Raw genomic sequence first — 23,759 nt, forward strand, 5'->3', positions numbered from 1 at the left:
TTAAAAATAGTAAAAGAAAAAGAAAGCCCATTAGGGCTTGACTGAAGCGTTGGTGGGGGAATCGGGTGCAATAACCCCGAGTGAGAGTGAGAGAGAGAAAGAGACAGAGATAGTCAGAATCAGCAATTCCGTTAAGTTCGCGGTCTCTCCGTCGCGGAGATCCATCTTCGATTTCCTCCTAAAATCCCGCTTTTGAGGGGGCTAGAGAGAGAGAGAGAATTGGTGCAAGCTAGAGAGAGAAATTCAGGGTTTTTTTTTTTTTAACGTTGGGATCGGAGGGCTTAAATGGTTTTTTATTAAAAATTGGAGGGATTTTGGGTTTCGCGGGTTGTTCTTTTTTTCCGAACTCTGAATTTTCTTTAAAAAAAAAAGATTCTTTTTGTGGTGGATTTGGGTTGATTTTGCATGCAATCCGGTGGTGGAGGTGGCGGTGGGCCCAGCCGAATGGGCCCGGCAGGGCGGGCGGCATCAACTTCATCTGCTGCGTCACCGTCCTCGTCCTCCTCGGCCGTGTCCACACCGCACTTGGGGTTCGATTCGATGCAGCAGCAGATAGGGTCCAGGCAGGTGAGAGTTTTTTTTTGGTCTAGTTGAAGTATTAAGTGAGAACTTGGTTGAATTCGGATGTGCATTTCAACATGGGATTTTACTTGCAAAAGGTTAGGCTTCGATTTTTGCAAAACAATTTAGAATTGGGATTGGTGCTTTTGGAGCTGGGAGTGTCGTAGATGGGTAAGAGTTTAATTTGTGGAACATTGATTGAATTGGGATTCGTTTTTGGAAAACCGATGGGAATGGATTGTGTCATTAATTGGGTTGATTGTTGCGTTGTGATGTGTGTTTTGGAAGTGTTTTTGCAAATGTATGGGATTTGATTCTGTAATTAATACACCTTGTAGGGGTGTAGTAGGTATTCAAAGGGACAAAGTTGGCACGTCTAATTTTGGAAGAAAATGACAACTAATGGTTGCATTGAACATTGAGCTGCTTAACTGTAGCCAGGCATCAACGTGGGTCTGCTTTCAAATTTTGTTTGACATTTGGCATTTATAATCTAGGACCATACGTGTTCTAGAATTATGGGGGGATCATGTCCATTTTCTTATTTTTTTAAACTTTACTGTCTATATTTTATGATTTTTAGTTGTACCTCTTTTTTCATTATATGGAATATGTTGAGAGGTATATGGAGAAAAAATTGTCACTGTCATTTGGTTCATGTGAATATGGATTTTGAGTTCATTTATTAAATCCTATAGAAGTTGATATATGCCAGAGAAAATGGTTCAATATCATAACTTACTAATAACTGAAAAAAAATATCATAACTTCCGAATAATGATTTCAGGAAAGAAAATTAACATGAAGCAATGAGCTGCAATATTGTATTTCCAATTAATGATCTCTAGTTGTCTCACCGGATTAAAGTATGTGTCCGTACTCATTCATTTCTCTGTTTTTTGCCTCCTTGACTATGTCATTCATGATTAACCTGTGGTGCTTTTGCATGTGTGTTCTGATTTTCAATTGCTGGTGCTTGCATTTCCTACATTGTTACCTTGAAAGCGATTTGGAATCATTACCATGAAAATGAAATTTGGGGATAATTTTCTGTCTGTAATTTGGCATCACGTTTTAATGAATTGGGATTCATACCTAATGCTAACTATGTTTGATTATCCATAATTTGTCATCCTTGCAGTCATTACAACAACAGTTGCATAGAAAAACTGAAGGCAACGAAGCCCTTCTAGCATATCGAGCTAGTCTCCAAGGAGTTATGGCAGGGAACAATTTCAATTCATCTCCTGGTTCTATGCAGCTGCCTCAACAGTCTAGGATGACACAACAGCATGGTTCCTCTCATGAGGGCCCACATAGGGGTCAAGCTGTTGAGCCACAAGTACCAAATCCAGTCCATCAAGCTTATCTTCAGTATGCTTTCCAGGCTGCTCAGCAAAAGTCGGCGCTGGCCTTGCAGTCACAGCAGCATGCTAAGATGGGAATATTGGGCCCTCCATCTGGGAAGGACCAGGGCATGCGAATGGGGAATCCTAAAATGCAGGATCTCATTTCCATGCAGGCGCATACTCAGGCTCAGGTGCCGACATCAAAAAACTCATCTGAACAATTTGGTCGTGGTGAAAAGCAGATGGATCAAGGACAACAATCAGCCTCCGAGCAGGGGACTGAGCAAAAGCCTTCAACCCAGGCAACAAGTATTGGGCATTTAATACCCGGAAATATGGTGAGGCCTTTGCAAGCATCACAAGCTCAGCAGAATATCCAAAACATGGCAAACAACCAACTCACGATGTCTGCCCAGTTGCAGGCAATGCATTCGTGGGCACTTGAACGCAATATTGATCTCTCACTGCCTGCAAATGCCAACTTGATGGCGCAGCTCATTCCAGTGTTACAATCTAGGATGGCTACACAGCAAAAACCAAATGAAAGTAACATGGGTGCACAGTCAACATCTGTTCCAGTGTCAAAACAGCAGGTCACCTCTCCACCAGTTGCCAATGAGAGTTCTCCCCATGCTAATTCATCAAGTGATTTATCTGGACAGTCTGGATCTGCAAAGGCTAGGCAGACTGTTTCTCCCAGCCCTTTTGGTTCAACGCCAAATGCTGGCATTGTCAAACATGCTAACAACACTGCATTGCAGCAGTTTTCTACTCATGGCAGAGAGAATCAGGTCCCTTCTAGACAGCCTGCTGTGATTGGTAATGGAATGCCTCCAATGCATCCCCCACAGTCATCTCCCAACATGAGCCAGGGCGTTGATCATTCTAGTGTGAAAAATTCAATAAGTAGCCCTGAAGCACTGCAGATGCAGTACCTCAGGCAATCAAATCGAACTTCTCCACAAGCTGTAGTTCCTACTAATGATGGGGCCTCTAACAACAATATCGTTTCACAAGGTGGGTCGACTATTCAGACACCGCAGCAGCGCTTTGGATTCACCAAGCAGCAATTGCACGTTCTTAAAGCACAAATCCTAGCATTTAGACGGCTAAAGGTCTGCAATCTCTCTCTCTCTCTCTCTCTCTCTCTCTCTGTGCCTGTGTGTATGTGTGTCTCTTGCTGACTTTCTTTCACTCTTGAGTACTCTTTGATCTCCATCACTATTGCTGAGTGGAGGGTGTTATCTATTTCCTGTTGTATGACAGAAAGGAGACCCTGGTCTCCCCCAAGAACTTCTTCGGGCGATTGCTCCACCACCCCTTGATCTTCAGCTGCAGCAGAAACTGCCCCCCACGGGAGGAAATAATCAGGATAAATCTGATGGGAATATTGTGGCTGACTATCCGAGGCATATGGAGTCCAATGAGAAAACTACTCATGCTGTCACGTCAATTAATGGACAAAGTTTCCTAACAGAGGAAGCTTTTGTGGGAGAAGAGAAAGCAACCGTCACCACAGCTCATATGCAAGGTGTGCCAGTTGTAATGAAGGATCCTCCACCAGCAGTATCTGCTGGAAAAGATGAGCAGCAATCCACTGTACATTCTGTTAAGTCAGACCAGGATGTTGAACATGGTATTCATAGGCCTCCAGTTAGAAGTGATTTTCCAGCAGATAGGGGAAAGTCTATTGCACCACAGGGAGCTATATCTGATGCAGCGCAAGTTAAGAAACCTGCACAAGCGAGCACTGCTCCTCAACCAAAAGACATTGGATCCACCAGAAAGTATCATGGACCCCTATTTGATTTCCCCTTTTTCACCAGGAAACATGACTCCTTTGGATCGGCCATGATGGTTAATAACAATAATCATCTAACATTGGCATATGACGTCAAAGACCTTCTCTTTGAGGAAGGCGTGGAAGTGCTTACCAAGAAAAGATCCGAAAATTTAAGAAAGATTGGTGGTCTACTGGCAGTAAACTTAGAGAGGAAAAGGATAAGGCCAGATCTTGTCTTGAGGTTGCAAATTGAAGAGAAAAAGCTTCGACTTTTAGATCTACAGGCCCGGTTAAGGGATGAAATTGATCAACAGCAACAGGAGATAATGGCAATGCCTGACAGGCCATATAGGAAGTTTGTCCGACTGTGTGAGCGTCAGCGTATGGAACTCACCAGACAAGTACAGGCCTCTCAGAAAGCTGTGAGAGAGAAGCAACTGAAATCCACCTTCCAGTGGCGTAAGAAGCTTCTTGAGACTCACTGGGCCATCCGTGATGCACGGACTGCACGTAATAGGGGAGTTGCCAAATATCATGAGAGAATGTTGAGGGAGTTTTCAAAAAGAAAGGATGATGATAGGAATAAGAGGATGGAGGCATTAAAGAATAATGATGTCGAAAGATATAGGGAGATGTTGCTGGAGCAGCAGACAAGCATTCCAGGTGAGGCCGCAGAGAGATATGCTGTTCTCTCATCGTTCTTGACTCAGACAGAAGAATATCTACATAAACTGGGAAATAAAATAACTGCTGCCAAAAATCAACAGGAGGTGGAGGAGGCAGCAAATGCCGCTGCAGTAGCTGCACGATTGCAGGCATGCTTTGTTCTCTCTCCCATTATCTCTATCTGTGTGTCTCCCGCCCTCCCTCCCTAAGCATTATTTTTATCAGTATACTTTTGTTTTTCCCATTTCATATCTTTTGGAATGATGCCACTTGTTTGTAAATTAAAAAAGTATTTCTTTTGGGCTCATCACAGAGGCAATTTTGTCTGGTTTCATTCTTTTTTTACCTAGCCTTTTTCTTTTTGACAAAAGGGTCTCTCCGAAGAAGAGGTTAGGGCAGCTGCAGCATGTGCTGGGGAGGAAGTAATGATAAGAAATCAGTTCATGGAAATGAATGCACCTAAGGATAGTTCATCTGTTAGCAAGTAAAGTTCTCTAATCTTGTGCTTCATATTATAAATTACTGATGGGATTATATCGAGAAATTATGTGCCATCTGTCGATTCAGATTGTAACTATGCAACAATTGTTTTTTGTATTTCTTAGTTTGACAACAGTCTACTTGTTATTATTTTCTATAATTTAATAATTTTCTTGATCCTGTACTAGACTTCCATAATTAATTGGTCCTCCTCATGACTGTCACCAGGTACTATACCCTTGCCCATGCTGTGAATGAAAGGGTCGTGAGGCAACCCTCAATGCTACGTACTGGAACCTTAAGAGACTATCAACTTGTATGGTGCTATGTTTTAGGGTTTTCTTTTTTTTTTTAGTACTCAGTTCTAATGTAGCAAGCCAGTTTATTAAGCTAGTTTTTGTATGAATCTGCAGGTTGGGTTGCAATGGATGCTATCTTTATATAACAATAAATTAAATGGAATCTTGGCAGATGAGATGGGTCTTGGGAAGACTGTACAGGTGAATTTTTATTACATTTAATGCTCCAGTCTTGCTCCCCCTGGAGTAAAAAGATCATTGATCATGTTTCTAGTTATGAGCAACTCCACGGGTTCAGACATGACTGTCCATTATTTTACGTTTGTGAGGTTTATTTGGGGCTTTAGTTAATTTGAAGCTGTTAGAATGTACCCTGGAAATATATAAAATAACATACCATATACTTTTTCATACTCTTGTCCAATTTTTAATCAGATCTTCCCCTGTATAGGTAATGGCATTGATAGCTTACTTGATGGAGTTCAAAGGGAACTATGGCCCACATCTTATAATAGTTCCAAATGCTGTTCTGGTAAACTGGAAGGTGAGTTTATTTTAGTTTCCATCGTAATGACTCGTGCTTTCCATTGGTAGCTAACGTGGCTAGCCGAGTTCACTTGCAGAGCGAGCTCCATAGTTGGCTGCCATCTGTGTCATGCATTTATTATGTTGGTGGGAAGGATCAACGATCAAAATTATTTTCTCAAGTAAGAAGCTTGTATTTACTTATTTACTTATTTACTTGATCTTTGAGTTTTTCATATATTGATTAACACTTTGTGTATTTTGTTGCTTTTTTTCTCATAGGAGGTTTCTGCTCTGAAATTTAATATCCTTGTGACAACATATGAGTTCATAATGTATGATCGTTCAAAACTTTCAAAAATTGACTGGAAGTATATCATAATTGATGAAGCACAACGGATGAAGGATAGGGAGTCGGTTTTAGCACGTGATCTTGATAGATATCGCTGCCAGAGGCGCCTGCTACTGACTGGGACACCATTACAGGTCTGTTATGACAGCTATTGAATTCATGACAACAGAGGTTGTGATGCATTTATATTTATATGCATGTGTGTATCTATGACTTTGCCACTTTGACTAAGCCTAACAAAATTGTCGGGGGTTAGCAACCTTGATCGAGTTTCGATTTTCATGGTAACTATATTAGATCAATGCTAGATATAGTCCTAAAGTGTCTAAGTCCTGTTCGGTTCCTTTGAAAAAAGTGGAGCGCACCATAAGAAAGTGGATTTTTTCATGTGGCTGCCATGTATGTCCCCACTTTTTTTCATAGGTACTGAGTGGGGCTTGAATGCCCTAAGAGTACAAATTATCTTCCACTATATTATTCTCCCATTTTCTCTATAATATCCTCCTATCTAGGGCTGTAAAAAAAATCAGGGAACTGGTCTAGTCCAGTACCTGTTCTTATTTAGCAAAACCGGTCGGGTTCCAGTTTTGGCTTTTAGAACACCGGCTTGAACCGGACCGGACCGGACCGGACCAGTATATGTATATTATTTAAATCCTTTATATTATATATAAAGAAAAGTTCTACTTAACATCCCCTACACCACACACCATGTGATTTGTTATTTTTTCCTTTTATTTAAACACACATATTGGTTAGGCCTGTGCTAAATAAAGTTTGTAACCCGTCCGTCCGTAAGAACCGATTCGCCCACCCGAATAAAGTCAGGTTGAAATTAACTACGGGTTCAACATCTTCCAACCCGACATTTATCGGGTGAAACCGTAGCCCCAAGAGAATGACGCCTTCTTTCTTGTTGTTTTACTAAACTTTCTACTCTGCTAGGAAAGCAAAAGAGAAAAATACGGACGTGGGAATAGAACCATAATCTGGTGCAGGGGCAGGTGCAGGACCAGGAAAATTTGAGCCGCCATTGCCACCCTTATCTTTCGGATGCTTATGAGGTTTGGTTCTTACTGTGATACTTTCTTTCATAAACTGAAACAGTGCTGGAGGACGCGATGAAGAGGATGGACAGCAGGAGTACTAGCGAAACAATAGATAGATTCTTGTTTCTCATCATTTCCTGCACCTCGTTCTTCACCATTGCCGTTGATGACGTGGGCCTGTGGCTTGTCGAAAGGATTAGAGGATCGAGACAGGAGCGTCGATGGTTTGGACGATGTGGAGACTTGCGGGTTTAGACCCTTGGTGCGCTCTACACGGTGTTTCAAGGGAGTGGTCTGGGTGTTTGACAATGGAGGAGAGGTTGTTGGTGTGGAGGATGGTTCTTGGACGTGTGCTGCCAGTGGCTTGGCCTTGGGCTATGGGGGAAGAAACCGTGAAGGTTGTGTGCGCGGTGGCTGTGCGGTGATGCTCTGTGGAGTGGTGTCGGGGTTGGTCCGTAGCTTGGTGCGACTTGCTATTCTGTGTGATAGGGGGGTTTGAGGGGAGGTGGTTGCTGCGATGACTTGTGGTGGAGAGAAACTATAGGGCTGCGGCAAGACAACGGCTGAGCCGTGTTCTGAGGAGTTTGGTGTGGCAACCCTAGCCCTAGGTTGAAGATGGCAAATCACCGTGTAGAACGTAAATCTCTCTCTCCCTCTCTCCCTCTCCTTGTATAGTGTGTAGTGTGTGACTTGTGATTGAATAAAGCAATACGATCCAAACTCCAACTTCGCAGTGCGTGCTGATTTGGGAGTGGGTTGACTCGGAGCAGCACTGGTTGGACCCGATGAAGAAGAAAGAGTTAAGCATTTTCTGGTTTTTTATTTTTTTTTACCCACCAAGTCGGGTCACGGGTTCGACCCGATTTTGTTTTAATGGATCGGTTCGGATCGGGTTGTTGCCTCATTATGAGGATGGTCAGGTCGGGTCGGGTACAAATCCGGTTTCGTCGGCTCGGGTTGCAGGCCTAATATTGATGTGTAAATGTTTTTAAATAGGACAAAAATGTCAAATCACATATTGGTGTGTGGTGTGAGGATGATAAATAGCATTTCTCTATATATAAAAAATATTTATATGATTTTTTATATTCTATATAATTTTTTATATTATATTATATATATTATATGCTAAATTGTTAATTAATATAATATGAAATTTTAAAATCTTATTATTCATGTTTATTAATCTTATAACATAAATTAATATAATATTTGATATAACATAAAAATTAATCTTATAAATCTTAATATAACATTTGATTATGACATATCATAAATTAATTTTATAATTTTTAATATAACATTTGAATTTTGATATAACATATAAATTAATATAACATTAGTATAACATAAAATTAGGGATATGGGTCAATCACTTGCGAAAGTTTTGTTGGGAGTATGATTTTGTTTATTCAGAAAACTGGAAAAACTAGAATGGTGTTGAATCTTTCTAGTATTGGTTCTTAAATTTTCAAAACCGGTGTATACCGGTTCGCTTCTTAAAAACGTCCAAAACTGGACCGAACCGGACTGGTTACACCCCTACTTCTATCTAATATGCATATACGCATTGCGCAACTCCTATTCATTTGTGGGTGGCTAACTGTCATTGGCTGAATGGCTTTGGCTTGCTTAACTGAAGCTGAAGCATTAACTAAAGGTGTCCGGAGTGTAGCTAAACTGAATCCTAGTTCTTGGCCAGTCGTAAAGCCTATCTAAAGTGAATTTTATATCTGTTTCTTTTTGAAAATTTTAAGCATGGATGAAGTTTCAATTTACTATTCAAAAGATAATTGCATAACACTTCCATTTCGAAAAAGAAATGTAGTCCAAAACATAAATCAACCCTATCAATTGAAAAGGACAATTATCATTAGTCTTTGGATCCCTCTCTCTAATGGCTACCTTCGGCGATTCTAATTGGAGATAATCATCTTCATCCTTCTCTTTCTTATCTTCACCTTCTCTTCCTTACTGTTAGTCTCTTCTCATCAGTATTTGAATTTTGTTTGATAACTTGTTTCAAAACCAAGCCTTCGGTGTAGAATGTGGCCCGGTAAGCTTCTTAACCCGTCAGTTGGTGTGTCGGGCTTAGATATGGCAGATGGGTAGTAGCGTATGAAGCCTAGGGCTAAAGTCTCTAATCAGATAGACCGCTCCAATAGGCCTCAAGTAGTGGGTTAGGATAAGGGGAAGGCTAAAATAGGGTTGGGTTTTGCTGATATATCCTGACCCGTGTGTTGGGTCAGAGGAGGACATGAGAGTATAGCAAGGCCGTCTACCCTTGGGGACTAGCCAACCATGCTGGAGATTATTCCGATTGAATCGCAACAAGCCAAATGAACCATCACTGGTGGTCCAGATGGAGAAGGTAGTAGAGGTAGAGTTGACAACAAAGCTTGTAATGGATACAAAAGTAGGTCAATCTGAAAACTCACTATCTTGCGTTGGATCTTTAGCCCAAAATGGATAGAAAGCTATGATGGACTGTAGGGAAGCTCTTCCACTGGAGTCCCAGGGGGCATCATCTTTGGCAAAGGATTTTTAGAAGGGTGAAGATTACGAGAGCTTTGTACTGAGATCGAGGGAGAGGTCTCAGCCTCATATCTTGAAGGTAATGAGGTGGGTGCCTTATGGATGCTGGTAGCTACTAATGGGGATCAAGATTGGGAGTGTAGGTCTCTCTTTTCTGAGGGAGAGATGGGGGAGTTGATGGAATTGCAGTGGGAAACAAGGGAAGGTATTGAGATGGTAGATGAAGCCATTCCTCTAAATTGTTTGCTGCAATGTTAGCCTAGTTCAGTTTCCTTTGACTGGGTTTTACACTAGTGAGAGATCGGGAGAGTATGCTTCAGTCTGCAATGATGGAGTTCTCAGAATTTATATTTGATTTGGGTTTGGTAGATATTCCTCTTATGGGTGGAGCATACACATGGTCAAACAATAAAAAATGGTCTAGATTGGACAAATTTTGTCTCCTTGGATTGGGAACCTCATTATCCGGAGTTATATCATAAAAGATTGTCTCACCTTTGTTCGGATCGTTTTCCTATCTTGTTGGATTGTGGAGGTATTCGAGGAGGGTAGGTACTTTTAAGTTTGAGAATATGTGGGGCTAAAAACCGAAGGTTTTGTGGAAAGGGTTAGGCAATGGTGGTCTTCATATCAGATCTATGGCACTCCAAGTTTCATTTTTGCAAGTAAACTGAAAGGTTTAAAAAAATATTTAAATATATGGAATGTACAATCTTTCAGAGATATAGGTAGTCAGAAGAAGTCTTTGCTGGAGGAGCTACATAGAGAGGGCAGAGGACGGTTGGGCACTATCTATGGAAGAACTCTCTTGGAAGATAGACTCAGTTTTGGAACTTGAGAGGGTTACCTTATTGGAGGATATTTCATGTTGTCAAAAACCTCAAGCACTATGGTTGAAAGAGGGAGATCGAAGTACGAAGTTTTTCCACAAGAGTGGTCAACTCACATAGCCTAATACCATTGAGATGCTGAACATCAATGGAGCTGTTTTCACGGAGTTTCCCGTGATTAAGGAGCATGTTGCTGTTTTTTTTTTTAACAGTTGCTTACCGAGCAGGTGGCGTGGAGGCCAAAGCTCGATGGGCTAGCTTTTGAAACCAGAGTAGTAGAGCGTTTCTTGACTGGAGAGGCCCTTCGATGAGATAGAGGTTCATGAAGTGGTGAGGATGGTCAAAGACAAAGCACTTGGTCCGGACGGTTTTTCTATGGGTTGATGACGGTCTTCCAGTAATTTTTCTCGTTTGGGAAGTTTGAGAAAAGCCTCAATGCCACTTTTATTGCTCTTATTCCCAAGAAGGTTGGGGCTTATAAGATTATCTCCAAGGTGAGGGTGGTCTTGGGGAGGATTATTTCGAGACCTTAAAACGCATTTGGAGGGAGAAGACAAATATTGGATCCAGTACTAATAGCCAATGCATGTTTGGATAGTAGATTAAAATTTGGTGATCCAGGTATTTTATGCAAGCTAGATATGGAAAGTTTATGATCACGTTAAGTGGGACTTCCTGCTATTCTTACTTGGGAGGTGTGGATTTGGGGAGAGACGGTGCTCTTGGATTAGGTATTTCATCTCTATAGCATGGTTCTCAGTTTTGGTGAATGGCAGTCCAGTTGGCTTCTTTAATAGTTCTCGCGGTCTAAGGCAGGGGGACCTTTTGTCCCCGCTTCTTTTTGTCATTGTTATGGAGGCATTTAGTAGAATGATGTCTGCTATGGTTGAAAGTGGCTTTATGCCTAGATTTTCGGGTGCTGACACCAATCGGGTAATCTTAACATTTTTCATTTGTTGTTTGCAAATGATACTTTGATATTTTGAGGCAGAGCAAAATCGGATTCGTTCTCTAAGGTGTCCTCGAGGAAAGCTTTTTTGATTGGATAACATCCTTAGGGAAGCTTTTCACCATGGATAACCTAAAGAAAGGTCATATCATTGTGAGAGATTGGTGCTATTTGTGCGTGAAGAGTGGGGAACAGTAGACCATCTTTTACTCCATTGCGAGACTGCCAGTGCTTTATGGAATGACTCCCTTGACTGAGTTGGGTTTTTGGGTTATGCTCAAAAGGATAGTAGACATCTTTGCCAGTTAGTGAGGGATTTATGGTAACTCACAAATTGTAGTAGTATGGAAGATTTCCCTTGTATGTCTGCACCAGGAGGGAATGGAATGGAGAAAACTTGAGGATTGCAAGTGCATAATGGAAGAACCCATTTTTTTTTCTTGAAGACTACTCCTTTGGACAACCTCTAGATTTTAATGGGGCACAGTCTTCATGAAATTTTGTATATTTTTTTTATGAGTAAAAATATTATATATATATATATATCAAAAGGAGTAATCAAGTACACTGAATGTATATAAGAGAACACCTTGCCCATAATAGAAAACTCCTAATAACCCAAAAAGCCTGTGAAAAACAACCCAAAATGCACCAAGCCTGACCCCAACCCCTTGCTTCCTGTAGAACTAAAACTCTACCCAAAAACACCACTCTAACCCCTTGTTTTACCCGTCTTCACAATGCCCTGCCTTTAGATTTCCCTAGATGAGCTACCATCCTTAGCGTCGTAGTTGATTCCCGAAAAAAGACGCTGCAACTCCCTGCTTTTCTTGAAACTTGATTTGGTTTCAAGCACGTGGCTTGCCTCGAACGCAGTAATTAGTTCTTTAAATTGGTCTTCACATCCTCCATGTGAAATTCCCAAGAACTACTGAATCTCGTTAACTTTAGGCAGAATCCAATTCGCTATTGTAGGAAGAGAGACCAGGGGAGCCACAATATCCCTAGACATAGTATCCACCTGCACCAACGCCAAATCCATATTCAAATCTGGTACCTCCTCAGCAACTCCATTGGTTCTCTCCATTGGTATGACATCAAGTCCCTTTACCTCTGGTGACCCTTTATACGCTACTTCAGCGGGTCCCGTCACCAATGGTCTGACATCATTTTCCTTCAACTCCAACGAGGGAGCCATATTCTCTTCGAGTATAGAAGTCACTTGAGGTGAATGACATTCCATTGTAGATGTCTCTATGCCGATACCTGACGTAGAACCCACTTTAAATAACCCAGACTTCCTTTTGACCCGCCATACTCTTCTGGATCTGGGTATAGGAACAAGGCTGAATCCGATTTTTCGTTTTCCTTTATCTGAGTTTAAAAGATTCGGGCCTATTTTAGTCTTGTTCCTTACAACCCTGTTGCCTCGAGCTGAAAGCAGGTCTATTTTCGTAGACAAAAAAGCTATGGTTGCCTTCAATTTGACAAGTTGGGTTTCTATTTCCTTTTAAGGAATTATGCATCGTGACAAGCTGGTTTTGTGGTGTGATTTGCAAACCACTTCCATCAATCCCCTCACTATGAACCCCCGAAGCATGACCAGTCTTCAGAGCTGCCGCATATGATCGCCTCGCCACCATGGATGTAGTCGGGTCTTTATGATTTACCTCCAAGTTGATGTTCTCATTCTTCTTTTGGTTTTCCTTCTTTGACCCATCAACAAAAAGCATATCTGCAGCTCTGTGTAATTCCGTAGCAAATTTCTCCCTACCCAAACCTTCATACCCTTCGGGAATGACTACAACACTCCGCTGGCCTCCACCATATTTTGTGACCGTTAGAAACCTACACGCAAGTGTTTTGTGAAATCCAAATTTCTCCCCGCCTGTAATACTACTTCCACTGTAGCCATCAGCCATTCTATACCACCATGACCCATCACTACAAATCTCCAAACCCTTATACTCCTCCCCACAATTTTTAAGGAAGACCTCCATGTTTCTGGCAAAAGTTCAAAAGCCTTCAATTCCACCAAAAGCACACCATCTGGCCCATACTAATCAAACCTACGACTTTAGTTGCAGTAGCATCCCAAGCTGCATCTCTTCACTGTCGAGAATGCACGAAAGAGGAACAGAAGCCCTTAACCTAAGTTAACGGAGAAAACAGAGTCGCTGGAGGATGACCGACGTCGGAGGCCCACAATGTGCTCGTCGAAGTCCATCGAAATAGTCTGTCAAAACAATCTGTCGAAAGCAGTCCGTCGAAACAGCAGAAAAGCAGCAAACTCCCAGTCGTTGGAGAAGATCGACGTCGGAGGCCCCACAACTGAGTCGCTTGGGTATGTCGTTCAGGTCTGTGGCGGTGTTGAAGATGACGGCGACAATTTGACATTTCGGACAATGAAGAAAATCGAAGTAGCCAGTTTGTCGGCGAGGACCGATGCCGGATGGCCCACAGCGAGGACGCTGGGGCCCGTCGGCCTCGTCTGTGACGGCGGTGTGGTGTCACTCGCCGGTCGATGGTGGGTGGGGGGTGGCGGCGGGATAGATGGGTTAGGTCTTTCTCTTGGCTCACTATTCACTCACGAGTCTCGTACGAAGAGAAAATTTTAAATGTCCCGCTATTTTTTTGTATATTTTCCTATTCCTAGTTAGGTGTTCCTCTAGTGCACTCAGGCTATGCCTTTTTTGAGTTTTTTTAATAAAATCTTTGATTACTTAGGCAAAACAAAAAGAAATGTAATCCTACACAATGTTATGGTTAATTTGGCTTACTCTCCCATCATCATGTTTTCAAGTGAAAACTCAGACCTGCATATAGCATTCCTTTCCTGCCTTGTTTGGGCCAGTTGTAAATGAACTTGTAGCCTCTTGCATCACTCTTTTGCTGCTTTGTATTGCATTATTGCTAACATTTCAATTTCTCTGTTTAAATGAGGCCAATTCTCAATTGTTCATATTTCTGATCTTCAGTAAATTGGACGTATAATTGGTAAAGTTTGTTGCTGATGCTCTAATGAGAAACAGTTCTGTACCATTTATACAATCTGGGATTTTTGTCAGGAATAGAAAGATTTCTCACATATTCTTGAGTGAAGAATAGACATTAAATTCATCCCTTTATTTGTTTATATGTTGCAATAAATGTAGAGCTTTTAAAGGAAGCAACAAAGAATTCAATGATCTACTTGATTATCTATTTCCTTATATTTTACTTGAGTGATTGAGTTTGGTTGAACATGGATTGATCTTTCTGTTGCAGAATGATTTGAAGGAACTCTGGTCACTCTTAAATCTACTTCTTCCAGAAGTCTTTGATAATCGGAAAGCATTTCATGATTGGTTCTCAAAACCCTTTCAGAAGGAAGGTCCTACGCAGAATGCAGAGGATGACTGGCTGGAGACTGAAAAAAAGGTTATCATCATCCACCGACTTCATCAAATTCTAGAGCCCTTTATGCTTAGGCGTCGTGTTGAAGATGTGGAAGGCTCACTTCCGCCTAAGGTATGATTGTGGTGGTACTAGTTTGTCATATCCTTTTTTTTTTTTTTTGGCTGATTTCTGACAACAATGCTGGATTGCAGGTTTCCATAGTTTTAAGATGCAGGATGTCAGCTATTCAGAGTGCCATTTATGATTGGATCAAATCCACTGGTACTCTTCACGTTGATCCTGAAGATGAAAAGCGCAGGGTTCAAAAAAACCCAAATTACCAGGCTAAGGTGTATAGAACTCTAAATAACAGATGTATGGAGCTTCGTAAAGCCTGCAATCATCCTTTGCTCAATTACCCATATTTCAATGACTTCTCTAAGGATTTTCTTGTAAGATCATGTGGAAAATTGTGGATCATGGATAGGATTCTTATGAAACTTCAGAGAACAGGGCATCGAGTACTGCTCTTTAGTACCATGACTAAACTCCTTGATATATTGGAGGAATACTTGCAATGGCGACGGCTTGTCTACAGACGAATTGATGGAACAACTAGTTTAGAAGATCGTGAATCTGCGATTGTGGACTTTAATAGCCCAGACTCTGACTGCTTCATTTTCCTGCTTAGTATTCGTGCAGCTGGTAGAGGTCTTAATCTTCAATCTGCTGACACAGTTATCATATATGATCCTGATCCAAACCCTAAAAATGAGGAACAGGCAGTTGCTAGAGCCCACCGTATTGGACAGACTAGAGAAGTCAAAGTGATTTATATGGAAGCAGTTGTCGACAAAATCTCTAGCCATCAAAAGGAAGACGAAGTAAGAAATGGAGGTACTGTTGATATGGAGGATGACCTTGCTGGTAAGGATCGTTATATGGGGTCTATTGAGAGCCTGATAAGAAACAACATTCAACAATATAAAATTGATATGGCTGATGAGGTTATCAATGCTGGGCGCTTTGACCAAAGAACAACACATGAAGAGAGACGCCTGACGCTAGAGACATTATTGCATGATGAGGAGAGGTATCAAGAAACTCTCCATGATGTTCCCTCACTGCAAGAGGTCAATCGCATGATTGCCAGGAGCAAAGAGGAAGTAGAATTGTTTGATCAAATGGATGAGGAACTAGATTGGGCTGAAGACATGACACGGTATGACGAGGTACCTAAGTGGCTTCGAGCAAGTACTCGAGAAGTAAATTCCACTGTTGCAGCTCTTTCAAAAAGGCCATCAAAAAACACTTTATTGGCTAGTAATGTTGGCATGGAATCTAGTGAAGTGGGTTCTGATTCATCTCCAAAAACTGAGAGGAAAAGGGGACGGCCCAAAGGAAGAAAGAATCCTAATTACAAGGAATTGGATGATGAAAATGGGGAATACTCTGAAGCAAGTTCAGATGAGAGAAATGGATACTCTATACATGAAGAAGAGGGAGAAATTGGAGAGTTTGAAGAGGATGAATTTGGTGGTGCTGTTGAGGGACCACTAATTAATAAAGACCAATCAGAAGAGGAGGGTCCAGTTTGTGGTGGTGAGTTTGAGTATCCCCAGGCTTCAGAAAGCACAAAAAACAACCCTATGCTGGAAGAAGCAGGTTCCATGGGATCATCGTCAGACAGTCAAAGATTGACACAAATGGTTTCACCTTCCGTTTCTTCCCAGAAATTTGGTTCCCTGTCTGCTTTAGAGGCTAGGCCAGGTTCTCTCTCAAAAAGGCTGGTAAGAATCTTTTCTTCTGTATTGATACATTTTTATCGGAGTGGCTATTTTTTGCGATTTGCTCAAGTTTATCCTCTTAAATCTTTGCCAGCCAGATGAACTAGAGGAAGGGGAAATTGCAGTGTCTGGAGATTCTCACATGGATCACCAACAATCTGGAAGTTATGACCGGGATGACGGTGAGGAAGAGCAGGTTTTGCAGCCCAAAATAAAACGAAAACGCAGTCTTCGGGTCCGTCCCCGTCATACAATGGAAAGGCCAGAGGAGAAGTCTGGCAATGAAATACAATCTTTCGAGCATGGAGATTCATCTCTGTTGCCATTGCAAGTGGAAAATAAGTATCAAGCGCTGTTAAGAACTGACCCTGGAACAAAACCGTATGGAGAGTCCAGTGCTTCTAAGCATGATCAAAATGACTCATCCTCAAAAATTAGGCGAAATTTGCCATCAAGGAGAATCGCTAATGCATCGAAATTGCATGCTTCGCCAAAATCTAGCAGATTAAATTGTATGTCTGTTCCTGCAGAAGATGCTGCCGAACAGTCAAGAGAAAGTTGGGATGCTAAAGTTATGGATTCAAGGGGGACAAAAACATTTGGCACTAAGATGCCCGACAGCATCCAGAGAAGGGTATGGCCGTTAGAATGACCTTATATCTGTAAATGTTTTAAAATCTTGGTGTGATGGATGATGTCTGGTAGTACTTGTTTGTTTTTCCTAAATATTTTCTTTTGAGTAAGTTGTCTGCGGCTGGGAGTGGGAAATCATGATTGGTGGTTTGAAATTCAGCATTTACAATGTTTCTTTTTACTACTTGTCAGTTGGCTTTTGTTTTGTTCTTGATTATCTTCGGTGAAGCTTACATCCTTTATCTGCATGGTAGGTTTCTTCTTGCAGCCATCACATGTTAGCTTATTTGTCTGTTTTTTGTCTCTATGTCCTATAGCCCTTGTATGTGTGTTTTTTTCCCTATTTACACTGCCTTTGTAGTAACAGCACTCCCAACTTAAACATAAACACAGACACATTGGAAACTAACTATAAAATTTGGTTTAGACCAACCCAAGACTTGAATATTTGAAGAGTCAGCTGTCATGACCAATGCTAATTTTAGACTCTTGCCATCAGCATATGAATAACCATGGAGTTTGGCTTGATCCAAACCATGGATGAGAAAAATGGAAGATTTGAATGTGTTAAGAGTAACTGTTGTGACCTATGCTAATTTTACATTCATTCCATCAGCATCTCTCTCTCTCTCTCTCTCTCTCTGGTTTTTAATCATATCTAGTATTGTGTCTTGCTATTTATGTGAAAATGCTGAGAGTTTTGTGTACAGAGAATAATATGCGTTGACAATTGGAGCTTCTGATTATACAAGGTGATACAAGCATTATATTTGTCTTAACTGGTGCCCGCTGAGAAAGTAGCTTGGTTGGCACATCCTTGTCTCAGGATTTGTTATAAGGGCTTTTCTAATATATTATTCTTGAAATCATCAATTCTACTATAAATATGATAAAACTTTATAAGTTGGAAATCTGTACATAGGATAATTTGTGTTGAATTGTAATCTTTCCATGTTATCATTTCATTGTCCACGTCTGTTTACACAATAAAGTGGTGGACTTGACCAGAAGTTTTCTACATGCAGTGCAAGAGTGTGATTAGCAAGCTCCAAAGGAAAATTGGTAAGGAAGGTCCTCAAATTATACCTTTGCTAACTGATTTGTGGAAGAGGATTGAGAACGCTGGGTACATGGGTGGATCGGGAAATAATATTTTGGATTTGCGAAAGATCGATCAGCGTATTGACAGATTGGAGTATAGTGGAGTGATGGAGCTTGTGTTGGATGTACAGTTCATGTTGAAAAGTGCAATGCATTTTTATGGCTTCTCACATGAGGTATGATTGCTCTTTGCTCATGTACAAGTTGCTCCCTTGTGCGTTGCATTTGGTATCTTCCTTTAAATATGGTCATGATGGTGTGTACTGAAAGCAACTATATGGAAGCATGTTTTTTTATATTAGTATTTTTTTTTTGTTTTTTGTTTTTCGTTTTTAATCAGTAAACAAGAATTTTTTTGATGAGGCATAGCCTCCAAGTACACGGAACATATACAAGAGTGAAACCTAAGTATGAGTGTCTAGTGATACAAGGAAATCATGGAGATTCAAGCCATTAAAATTTATTACAATTGACAAATGGAATAAGGTATTAAAACAGAGAACTCTAAGCTCGTCTATTGACCGCTTGCGATCCTTAAAGCTTCTTTCACTAAAAAGTATGGAAGCATGTTAGTATTTTTAAGTGCTACTTTTCAGAAATTGTTTTTAAAGTTCTTTTAAACCTTTATTAAAAACTATAGCATGCTAATTTATATGTAATGTGAGGAAAACTTTTTTTTTATAAGTAAAAGTAAGACTTTATTAATAGAAAAAGGCATAGCCCAACGACACATGAAGTACACACAGAATACGCCTAATAACCACTAAGCACTGATGATGGATACAAGCAAATTATGATGTGAGGTAAACTCTGAGCTATTTATGAGAACAAATACTTTGCTTCTTATTTACTAGCAAGAACCCTTCGTGATATGTGAGGCCTTTCATATCTTAACAATTTATTCGAGGGGAGAGGAAGAGGGGTAAGTGATGTGGGTCCCCACTATTGACATCTATCAAATCATTTTCTTAAAGGGAGGGTGAATCCTGCAGGTTAATGTTAAACAAATAATAAATAAAAAATGAGAAGTAATCAATAAGAGAGCAACAATACCATTCTTGGTGTGTGTGTGTGTGTGTCAAGCCAAAACTCCAGAATGTATGTGCTTCAGAATGTTCCCATAAGTTGACATGCTACTGTCCTTATGTTGTCAAGATTTTGATTTCAATACTTGGTTATTGACTGAGCACTGCGCTGGATTAAGAGTGACTATTTTTTTCAGAGGAATGAGAGTATTTGATACCAATAATTTACTGCTTTTAAATATAGTAAATCCCTAGGTCATGTTAACAGCGGAGTTACTTTTTTTCCCTGATGATTAGGATTCATTAGAAAGTTTCAGGAAATTTTGGTATGGGATTGGACTATGGATTTTCTGGATTTCCTAGGTGAAATTTCATTCTGTGCTGTTTGCTGACCAAAGTAATTTGAGAAAATAAGAAAATAGCAGGCGTGTGAGAATTAAGGTCCTTTTTTTAAAAATCTTGCTTCCTTTGCTTTTGGGTTGAAGAAAGGTCAAATTTTAAGATCCAATTGCTTGATTCCAAATTCTCATATTTAGTTTGGGCAGTATTTTTGCAAGAAATCGATGATCAAAGAAATTAATCATCAGAAATATAATAATTTAATACGTATTGGCTAAACTCAAGTTTTAGTTGGTTAAGGTCTGAAGCAGAGCTTTTCCGAAGTTGCTGCCAAACACAAATCAGTTTTCCTGATTTTATGATGCCTGTTTTAGAATTGCTTCTGATTGTGAAATCTCAAGAACTTCCCACCTGCATTGCTTTGAATTATGTTCCATTTGGTTTATTAGGCTAGGGGTAATTCTAATCCCCAAATATCACGAGTGAAATTACTTAGAAAAAAAATCACGAATGAATTCATAATCCTTTTGCTTAAAAAAAGAAGAAAAGAAGAAGAAGAATGGGATTCATATTCTCACTCTTAACTTTGATGCACAGGTGAGATCTGAAGCAAGGAAAGTGCATGATCTCTTTTTTGATATCTTGAAGATTGCATTTCCCGACACAGATTTTCGAGAAGCCAGAAATGCGCTCTCCTTTTCGGGTACATTTTCTACAACTTCTGCTCCTTCCCCAAGACAAGCTACTGTTGGCCCAAGCAAGCGACAGAAGTTGGTAAATGAGGTGGAACCTGACACGTGCCTTCCACAGAAGGTACTGCAACGTGGGAAAATATCCAGCGGGGATGACTCAAGAATCAGAAGCCATATTCCTCAGAAGGATTCAAGGCTTGGGGCTGGAATTGGCAGTAGTCGGGAGCAATGTCAGCAGGATGATCCTCCACTTCTTACTCATCCAGGGGAGCTGGTAATCTGTAAGAAGAAGAGAAAAGACCGGGAGAAATCAGTGGTGAAGCCTAGAACTGGATCAGTTGGCCCTGTTTCACCACCTAGCATGGGTCGTGGTATGAGAAGTCCAGGTCCAAGTTCAGTGCCCAAGGACACGAGACAGACCCAACAAACCACCTATCCGCAAGGATGGACCAATCAGCCTGGTACCGCTCAACCGACGAATGGGGATGGAGGGACTGTTGGTTGGGCAAATCCTGTAAAGCGGTTGAGGACAGATTCTGGGAAAAGAAGGCCGAGCCATGTATGACTTAATTGTAGATGAGGTAATGCAAAAATTTATTCCTAGTTAGTTCAGGTGCTTGGTAGAGGCCCCCCCCCCATCTTTGCCTGTACTTGAGCAATTGGCTACTGTTAATAATAGAATAGGTCTTTGTTCCTCCATTGTATTTCGCAGGCCCTCGCCATTCTTCAAAATCAAATAGTTTTGTTTTTGTATCTGCTCCTTGCAGATATTATGGATGGCCCCTGATGGCCGAAACCTTTTGTAAAGTATAGATTTTGCTGTTTCATACAAGTTTTCAGGCGCATCATCATGCATGCATCTTTCATCTGAGCTCTCTCTCACACCTTGGTTCCATTTTTGGGAAGAGAGCTTGAATAGGCTGGCTGACTTTATTAGCTGCTTCTTTTTTAGGTGATTTTCTTTGCTTTTCGGGTAGTGTAAACCAGTTTTCGAGCTCAGTTGTTGAAAACAGATTTGGTCAATATCGTAGCGGGCAAAAAGTGCACGAATCAATCTATCTCAAGTTGATGGATGTGCTAAATTAAGTGCAAAAAGTTACTCTCAAAGATAAGATCCCACTAAATCAGCGCTGATTATATATATTAATAACATCTTAAAATGAGAATAAAAGGGTGACAAAAGATTTGATGCCCAATTCTTTTAAGCTTCATGCTTTAGGTAAAAGCTTTGGTTTTATCCAATAGTATCAAAACACTCTGGGTTGCCGTTGCCTTAGATGACATTCAGAAACATCCCTGGCTGCTAGCAGAAATATCAGAGGAAGAGCACTTCCATTCAAAACTACCTGAACAATTTAAGTTTGAAGAGACCATATATGGGTAAAAGAACTGAGCACACGCTTCTTTCACCCATTTACAGTACTTTGGAGGAGGTATGCCATCATTTTCCTAAAACAGAAAATATTATTCTTTCATCTTAATTTTGTTATTCTTAGTCACACATGATGTAATAGTATGTTTTAAGAGAAGTGTTATAGTTATAAAGAGATTTTATAAAAATAAACTTACAAACTGACGTGGTTTCATGTCATTTGTTAAATTTACTTTATAATAAAAATAACTTTATAATATAACGTATCAAGCAACGTCAATTTGTGAATTTATTTTTGTAGAATTCTTTCATGGTTAAAGCATTTATCATGTTTTAAGTACTTTTTCTTTTTATTATTATTCAAGTGGTTGACTATATGAAGCCATTTGAAATGCTTGACATAAGTTAGTATGACTTATAATACTCCACGAATTCAGGATGAAAAAGTGATATTGCACTTTTAAAAGACAAGAATATTAGATTATAGGCCATACAAATTTTATAAGAATCCATTTCGTCTTGTTTGTTTTCACAATTATTTTCATCTAATCTCATCTCATTTAATCTAATCATTACAACTTTATGAAATTTCTACACAAAAGTAAAATAAACAATTCAACTTTTTCAAATCTCAAAATAAAAATAATATTAAAAAAATATATTCTAACGATATTTTATTCAACTTTTAATTTTTAATTCATCTCAACTCATCTACGAAAACAAACAAGGCAATAATGCATATGGAGAGTGAATAATTAGAGTTAAATACAAAAAAAATATTGGTTCATGCGGTGTGTTGTTAATTGAATATTTTTCTCCAATTGGTCCCTAAGTCAGAATTCAATTGGTCTTGCCATATTGGCACTAATGCAATTACGACGTACCATGCTATTTAATAGGAGACATATGAGTACTTCAAAAAACTTTAAAAATGCATTAACAAATAAAATAGTCATTTAAAGACTTTTAAAATAACAAATTAAAAGGACAATATTAAAAAAAATAAGAAATAAGAGAATTCTAAAAATAAAATAGCTTTTTATGTTTACTATTTTTAGATTCTAAGGATTTCATATTTTTTCTTTTTAAGTTTTTTTATGAGCTTAATTTATTTATGTTTTATTTATTTTTATATGTATCTTATTCTTTATCTTTATCTTTAGTGTTTTAAATTTTCTAAAATCTTGGCCTTTTTATTTTTTACTTGTAAAGATATTTCTTTGGTTTTCTATGATATTTTAAGTTTTTTTTTTTTTTGTTATATATGTCGCTTGTCAAATGAGGAAACATTACCAATTTGATCTTTCTTACAATCAAAGACTGGGAGATGTTTGGATAATGAGATAAGATGAGAATTCTGTAAATAATAATGAAATAGTTTGTAAATAGTAGTGAAATAGTTTGAGGTAAGATGTTTTAGGGCTTGTTTTGGAACACAACTGTTCTCATACTACTTCACTACAATTCACAAATAGTTCACTACTATTCATAGATGATTTGAGCCTATTGGGTTTTGGGAATGGATAAAAAAAAAAAAGTTGAATACAAATATTATAAAATTAAAATATTGTTATAATATCATTTTTTAATATTATTATTTTTTAAAATTTGAAAAAGTTGTAAAAGTTGTAATGTTGTAAAAGTTGTAATGTTGTTACTATATAACAACTTATTTACAACTATGTAATAAAATAATATTATTTAAATTTTATTTTGACTTTTATTTTTTATTTGATGGGTTTAATTTAATAAAAAATATTAATATAATTAAAGTAGTCTATAAATTGTGAATAAGTTGTAAGCCTATCACTACTCTTTGTGTTTTATTTAGAAATTTGAGAAAGTTTTAATGATTAAATGAAAATTTTAAAAATCTGAAATTGAAAATTAAGTGTTTGTGTTTGCATATTGATGTTTGGAATAAATATTAAGAGAAGTTTTGAGATAAGATAGGATCAATATCTCACTTTACAAACAAGCCCTAAGGTTGAATTAAAAAAGGAAAAATTACCGTTTTGGTCTATGCGGTTTTCACTTTTCCAAAATTGGTACCT

At 39.3% G+C, this 23,759-nt stretch overlaps 1 protein-coding gene across 2 annotated transcripts; it reads left to right on the top strand.

The window, feature by feature from the left end:
- LOC109002048 (ATP-dependent helicase BRM-like) lies at nucleotides 1-21,204 on the top strand. 2 transcript variants are annotated; one of them, XM_035683681.1, is made up of 14 exons: nucleotides 1-567; nucleotides 1,703-3,025; nucleotides 3,177-4,508; nucleotides 4,731-4,843; nucleotides 5,068-5,155; nucleotides 5,253-5,339; nucleotides 5,590-5,682; nucleotides 5,762-5,845; nucleotides 5,946-6,149; nucleotides 14,646-14,888; nucleotides 14,969-16,546; nucleotides 16,638-17,177; nucleotides 18,202-18,453; nucleotides 20,239-21,204. In XM_035683681.1, exons 1-14 carry the CDS (start codon nucleotides 406-408, stop codon nucleotides 20,896-20,898), a joined length of 6,759 nt encoding a protein of 2,252 aa, XP_035539574.1. In that variant the 5' UTR covers nucleotides 1-405; the 3' UTR covers nucleotides 20,899-21,204. The 2 variants fall into 2 exon arrangements, with proteins under 2 accessions (XP_035539574.1, XP_035539575.1); XM_035683682.1 differs by having other exon boundaries at nucleotides 5,949-6,149.
- Nucleotides 21,205-23,759: the final 2,555 nt, after the last annotated feature.

The sequence above is a fragment of the Juglans regia genome, chromosome 12 (genome assembly GCF_001411555.2).
Source record: "Juglans regia cultivar Chandler chromosome 12, Walnut 2.0, whole genome shotgun sequence".
In the NCBI taxonomy this organism is placed as follows: Eukaryota; Viridiplantae; Streptophyta; class Magnoliopsida; order Fagales; family Juglandaceae; genus Juglans; species Juglans regia.

Excerpts from the sequence above, each read along its gene's own strand:
- LOC109002048 (XM_035683681.1), top strand. The coding sequence starts at position 406 with ATGCAATCCGGTGGTGGAGGTGGCGGTGGGCCCAGCCGAATGGGCCCG. Across the intron at positions 3,026-3,176 it reads TAGCATTTAGACGGCTAAAG|AAAGGAGACCCTGGTCTCCC; the intron begins GTCTGCAATCTC and ends GTTGTATGACAG. Across the intron at positions 4,844-5,067 it reads GATAGTTCATCTGTTAGCAA|GTACTATACCCTTGCCCATG; the intron begins GTAAAGTTCTCT and ends GACTGTCACCAG.